At 54.0% G+C, this 6,411-nt stretch overlaps 1 protein-coding gene across 1 annotated transcript; it reads left to right on the top strand.

The window, feature by feature from the left end:
- The first annotated feature begins 2,268 nt into the window (after nucleotides 1-2,268).
- Nucleotides 2,269-3,732, top strand: LOC106148785 (basic salivary proline-rich protein 4-like). The gene is made up of 2 exons (XM_013515354.1): nucleotides 2,269-2,433; nucleotides 3,061-3,732. Exons 1-2 carry the CDS (start codon nucleotides 2,269-2,271, stop codon nucleotides 3,730-3,732), a joined length of 837 nt encoding a protein of 278 aa, XP_013370808.1.
- Nucleotides 3,733-6,411: the final 2,679 nt, after the last annotated feature.

Here is a 6,411-nt window from a genome sequence, read left to right as displayed (position 1 = left end):
AATAGAAAATAAAAAGGGCTGAGATACAGCTCAGTGCAAAGGCCCTGGCTTCAATCCCCAGTACCACATGCACACACACAGAAAAGATCCCTGGAAATAACTGAGCTATTCAAATAATGAAAATATACATAAGGAAATGATCAAAATAAAAAATATAGAGTCCAACAAGCAAATATATTTTGTGTTTTTGAAAATACAATTTAATGTAGTGATGTCAATATTTGCCAGTTTCAAAAAAATTAACCATAAAGCCAGGCGTGGTGGTGCACACCTATACTCCCAGCACACGGGAGGCTGAGGCAGGCGAATCACCATAAATTCAAGGTCAGCCTGGGCTCTGTAGTGAGTTCAAGGCCAGCCTGAACCACACCACAGCTCTGGGAGTGCCTGGCCCATGTCCACCCGTCCTGGGAGCTAGAGCTGAGCCTGCCAGCGTGACTCCTACCATCTTTCCTTGGTGCCTGAGGCTTCCTTCATCCTGCCGGCTTTGACTTGGGCCAGGAGTGGTGGTGTCCATCTGTAGCCCCGACTACTGAGGCTGAAGCAGGGTGACACCTTGAGCCCAGGAGGTGACCCTGAGCCTGGGCTGCCCTCGTGCGTGGCCCCTTTGCTCTGGCTGTGGAGGAGATGCTCCAAGCACACGTCTCTCCCACAGAAGGCCCCGGTGTCTCCGGACAAAGTGTGGGGCAGCCAACCGAGTCTCTGGGCCTGTGTGGCTGGTGGTGACTCGGGAAGCAGGACTCGCTTTGCTTTTTCTTTCAGTACTGATGATGGAACAAAGGAACCATCCGCCACTGGTCCTAGCCCTTCTTATTTTTTATTTTGAGGCAGTGTCCTGCTAAGTTGCCCAGGCTGGCCTCCAACTTGTGATCCTCCTGCTTCAGCCTCCCAGAATGCTGGGATGACAGGTGTGCACCACCGTGCCCAGCTAACTAATCTTTGAACATAAAACACTCACCTGGGCAGAGTTCGACACCACACTGGAAGCTACTCTGACAAAACCTCACCTCCACCCCCGGGCCTTCTCCTTGCACTCCCCTGCTCCCCGGTCTCCTTCCCACCCGTCCCTCGGCTCCCTGCGCCCCCGCAAGGCCGTGCCTAGGCTCTCCGCTTCTCCGCATCGGGGACGCCCCGTGGGCTGGGCTGTAAACTTTGTCGCTCCCTCACGGCGGTCAATTTGCAGACTCAGCTCCAAACCCTCCGTCCTCTCGGGGCTGCTGGACACAGGGTGGACCTCGGCCGTGCTGGGACGACACACGTCTTTGTCACTAGAGGGCGCTCGAGGGCCGCGCCGCCGGAAAGGGTTGCCCCTCCAGGGTCTGTTTCCTCTCCCAGCTCAGGGCTGGTCCGCGCAGAGGAGCGCCCAGGTTTTCCCGACGCTGTGCAAGCCCGCAGCGCCCCACCTGGCAGCGCCGGCCGCCTGCGCCCCGGGGCGGGGTCCTGAGGGCTCGGCCCCCTCAGAGGGCCAGGAGCAGCAGGGGCTCAGGACAGGGGAGCAGCTGCCCTCACCCCTTGCACACACCTCGACTCTGCCTGTGCCCGCCCCACTGGGGACTGGAAGGTCCCCACCGGCCCTGCCCCTTGGTGGCGCTCTGCTCCTTGGAAGCTGCTGACTGGGGTGCCCAGGCCACCTCAGAACCCATTTCCATCTGCAGCCTCAGTTTCTCCCAGGTGTGGGTCTCCCCGCAAAGCTGCAAGGCTGCTGTGGGTGGGCCTGGCCTGCTTGGTCTTGGAGCTCGGCCGCAGCTGACCCCGCGTGGCTTGGGGGCTGTCCTCGGGGCTCCCCAGCCCACACTGCGGCGCTCTGAGAGGGCGGGTCCTCAGCCCGTCTCGCCTGCTCGGGACAAGTGGGTCCTGACCTTCCAGATGGCAGAAGTGACAGTACCCCCCAGGCCCTCTTGCTGCCACCAAGGGCTGCCTGTCCCCTGCTCTGAGATGCGGCTCCATGGGCTCCTAGGGCACCACCTGGGTCGCCTCTGTGTCCCCGAGGTCACGTGTCCCACCTCTCGGGGGCTGGGAGATGGGGGAGGAGGAGGGGAGGACAGGGGGCCCTCGCGGCAGGGTCGCAGGGAAGGACTCGGCGGAGGAGGGTGGGGAGAGGCCACGCCCCTGGGCCAGCACACAGGGCCCTGTTGCTTCCCTCACAAAGGCCATGGGGACAGGACAGCTGGGAGCGGGGGAGGGGGGAAAGGCTGGGCCCACAGGCGGCTCAGAGCCTGCGTTGCCGTCGTCGGAGCAGAGCTGGGAACGTTTCCCTTTGGGGCCCAGATGAACTGCACAGTGGGGACTGTCCTGGAAGTGGGGAGGGCCCCCGGCCCCCACCCTGTCCCCGGTGCTCCTATCTCTCCTGGAACGCCCCCTCTCCATGTCCTGCGATCTCACTTGGACCCCAGCCCCCTGGACCGCACCCTCCGAGGCCGCTTGCAGCAGGAGGTGCGGGTGGCTGGGGGCTGCTGTCCGGCTGTTCTGTAGCTAGTGAGGCCCTGTGCCCACGGGGGACACGGCCCGGCCTTCTCGGGACTGCAGGGTGGTGGGCGGCATCGTGGGCCTCCACCTGCAGGGTGCTGAGCCCACTTCCCACCCCCCGGCTCTGCAGAACCAAACCCAGAACTCCCGGGTGGGGGACACGGTGGGGCCTGCCTGGGAATCACCGCTCCGGGGCAAAGACAAAAGGATCAAAGAATGCCAATCCCGAACCCCACGGAACTGACGTATTTTGCATCAGATCTTCAGCTTCCAGAGAGGAACCTGGTGGCCTTGTGTCCACTTTACAAATGAGGAACTGACCCAAGAACTCAGGTCAAGGCCAACACACACACACACACACACACACACACACACACACACACACACACACTGGGACCTGAGTGCTGTGCTGTGTCCCTGCCGCGGAGGGTTGGGCTGTGGTGTTGTCCCCGGGCTCTGGCTAAGCACCCGCCCCACCCTCTGTTCAGTGAAAACCCCTCTGCCCTTCCTCCTGTCGTATCCTGCGTTCTTCTTGATGCTTTCCGGTCGGAGAACATGGGCAGGATCTAGGGACACAGTCCCACCGGGACGCAGACAGGCGAGAAGCAACAGGGGCAGGAAGAGCGCGCGGCCGCGGGGCCCGGGGGGCCGCCTGCAGCGCAGGGGCTTCCACACTCTGCAGCCTGGGAAAGGGCTCCCCACACTGCAGGCCGAAGCCGGGGCTCCTCCCGCTGCCTGATTACTTTTCCGCGCCTGACAGCAGCTCGGCGCCCTCCCAGCCCCACCCCGGCTTGGGAGTGGGAGGACCTGAGGGCTGGGCGCGCTGCCTTGAACGGCGGGGACCGCGAGGACACGCGCCAGCACGCTCCGCCCCGCGGGGCTCCAGGGAAGGAAGCCAGGCGCCGCCCGCCCCAGCTTCCCTGTCTCAGCCGGCCCAGGCCCCCGCCGCAGGGGAAGGGCCCGGCCTCGCAGCCAGCCCCTCATCTCCAGCACGTCCAGCCCGGGCGCCCGCGGGGCTCTGCAGGTTCGAACTGCTCGCACTTGCAGTCCTGTGAGCAGCGGCTCACAGCGCTCGCGCGCTCGCGTCCGGCCCGCTCCTCCCAGGGTGATGGCTCCGGCTCACCCGTGCGCTGCCGGGATCTGCACCGCCCAGGCCCGCCGGCCCGCTGCGAGGACGCTGCTGTCAGCACCGGGGCCTCTCCTGCGGCGGGAGCCGCAGACACACGGGCGGCCGGGGTGCCCCTCCTCGGCGGAGTTCCACAATGAGCAAAGAAATAAAACACAAGAAACAGCAGCACCCAGGCTGTTTCAGGGGCATAACACTAATTTTGTCATAAAGTTGCAGAAACATCGCTCTACCGGACCCATGTTTATTTTTCAGAATATTTCCATTGATGAACTATTAATTTTACTCTTATGAGTTTTATTATATTAAACAATGACTACTTAACAGGAAAAAATAACAGAAATAAACTATTGAACTTTTAGTAATTATTGAGTATTGTTTATAAAAAAGCATCAAAATTTTCAACACTGACTTGTTTTTTCGTGTACAAAGTGTTAAAAAAAGAACAACACAAAGACATTCGTAGATGAACTACAATGAAACTACCAATAGCAGTTTACAAAAAAAAGCTTTACTGAAGGATCACACCTAAATCAGTCTGCACACATGACCACAGCACACTGCATACACACATATCACTTACCCTGAGAGGCACATGCTTTGCTTTCCTGGCCTTTTTGTAGGACACACGTGACATCTCAATGGTCTTGCTGTTTTGTCAGGAGATTCTTCCTATATGACACAGTGTGTAGTTAACAGGAACATAAGATGTCAATAAAATAAATTCTTGCTATATCTTGTGCACTTAGAACAGACGTCCACATTTTCACATCAGCTGTGTATTTGCTTACAAAACCTATAATATAACATCAAAAATAAAAGCCTATGTGAACTGCATTGTGAACACAAAAGTGTCCCACATAAATAGGCTTTGCTTCAACTCTCCACCCAAGGCAGTCTTCACACGTGACAAGTGCATGTTCCATACACAAGGAATGCTTACACTGATAGCGCACATGTGCTGTTCTCCTGCACTTTCTTGTAGGGCACAGTTGACGTCTTTTTTGTTGCCCTGTCATCACAGTAGGTCTTTGGGATGCTGCGTGTGCCTGTTCACCTGTCAGCTCACCTGTGTGCTCCACAGTTTTTTGCACAGTTCCCTTGGAAGAAACACTTTGTTTTTCCCCAGCCGTAAATGATCTCTTATGAAGTCCCGTCCCTATCCTCTAAGAACATTTCTCCATGGTATTTTGCACTTGTTATTTTCTTTGTAAACTATCAAAGGATCTATGCCACACATGTTTAGGATTGAGTAAAACACAATCGCCGGCCAAGGCTCTGGGTTTTCAGTGGCATCACAGTTGCTGCATAGCTCATCAACATCCACTCCACCTTTGGTTTGGTTGTAGAAAGTTTCCGTCTCAGCCTTCCATTTTGTTGAAGTTTCCCTATCAGTGCTCCCATTATGGCGAAATGTTGACACCAGCAGTACCAGTTTGTCTCTCTTTGCCATATACCAGGCCAACGGTATATCTTTCTGAAACCCAAAGATTGTACTGTACAATTTTCTGTTTTGAAATTGCAACATTTCACTTGCAATTTCTGTCTTGTTCCCGCACTGGTCAATTTGTGCTGTTCGCAAATGTGACATCAACTGGAAACTGGAAACTCACGGTCAAACGTCACATTCCAATTAATTTGGGGGATGGGAACAAGTCTGCTCACAACATCATTTGGTTTAGCATTATTATTATATGAGGAAGGGGCCTGATGGCTGAGTTTCAGGATAAACATCTAAACAGAAAGCATAAAAAATCTTCACATCTACAAAGGCATACATTTTTATGCCATAGTTGACCCATCATTTTCCATAAGGCTTTTACATTCCTGCAATCACCATGAGAAATCCCTGCTAAATACAGCTGACCTATAAATGCTTTCGGTTTAGCTAGTGAGGTATCATAATAAATATATTTTCTAATATGGCTGTTGGTGCATGCAGAACATTTTACTCGCATTTCAGCCTTCATGTATCTCACAGCATCTTGAAGCATTTCATCTGTTGCAATTGCCAACACTGAATGGCACTGCTGGCTTTCTGTCCAATACAATTCACCCCTGCCAAGACACTCACTATACTTCTGGACTTATCTCTAACATTCTTTGTTCCATTTGGAACATTCCATTTTGCAACATTTCAACCAGTCAAACCTGTACTCACTTTACTGTTTTCTTTGTCAACTGAATCAGGGAGGTCTATATCTGTATTAGTCAATCTTGCTCCATTTCACTGTCACAGGAACTTTGGCTCACATGGCCAATGTCAAAGTCATCACTGTAAGGTTTTTCCTTTTGGTGCAAGAGAGAGACAGAACAAAGATAAAAGAAACCTTTATTTTGGGTGCAGGAGGAGTTGCAGGAGAGAGCAAGAACACTCTGGAGGGGGAAGCAGGGGGACAAAGGTTTTATTGAACTGGGTTGGGGGTGGGGTTTCCATGGGTGGTCAAGGTGTCATCCCAAACGCTGACTGGGGAAGAGCTGATGTGCACACAGAAAGAAAAGAGGAAATGGAGGTTAGGCTGGGGGAAAAAGGGGACTGAAGTTGGTTTTGGAGTGACACATTGTGGTTTTGGGCCCTATGCCATGCTGCATCGCCACAGTTTTGTGAAGGCTGGAACTCATCCATCATCATCATCATCATCATCATCATCATCCATTCACAGCACTCTTGTTTTGAAAGCAATTATTTTGTCAGAATGGATCACCTTCATCATCCATGCATGAGTAATCTGATGATTTATTCTCTTTTGACCTCCAAAACTTGCAGATCTGGTTTTTCATGTGCTACCGTACTGAATTGGGCTACTAGTACCAGGAAA

The sequence above is a fragment of the Chinchilla lanigera genome, unplaced genomic scaffold (assembly GCF_000276665.1).
Source record: "Chinchilla lanigera isolate Chin_1 unplaced genomic scaffold, ChiLan1.0 scaffold00028, whole genome shotgun sequence".
NCBI classification, from domain to species: domain Eukaryota; kingdom Metazoa; phylum Chordata; class Mammalia; order Rodentia; family Chinchillidae; genus Chinchilla; species Chinchilla lanigera.
Note: the sequence above shows the minus strand (reverse complement) of the source record. Positions and strands in the feature narration are given on the sequence as shown.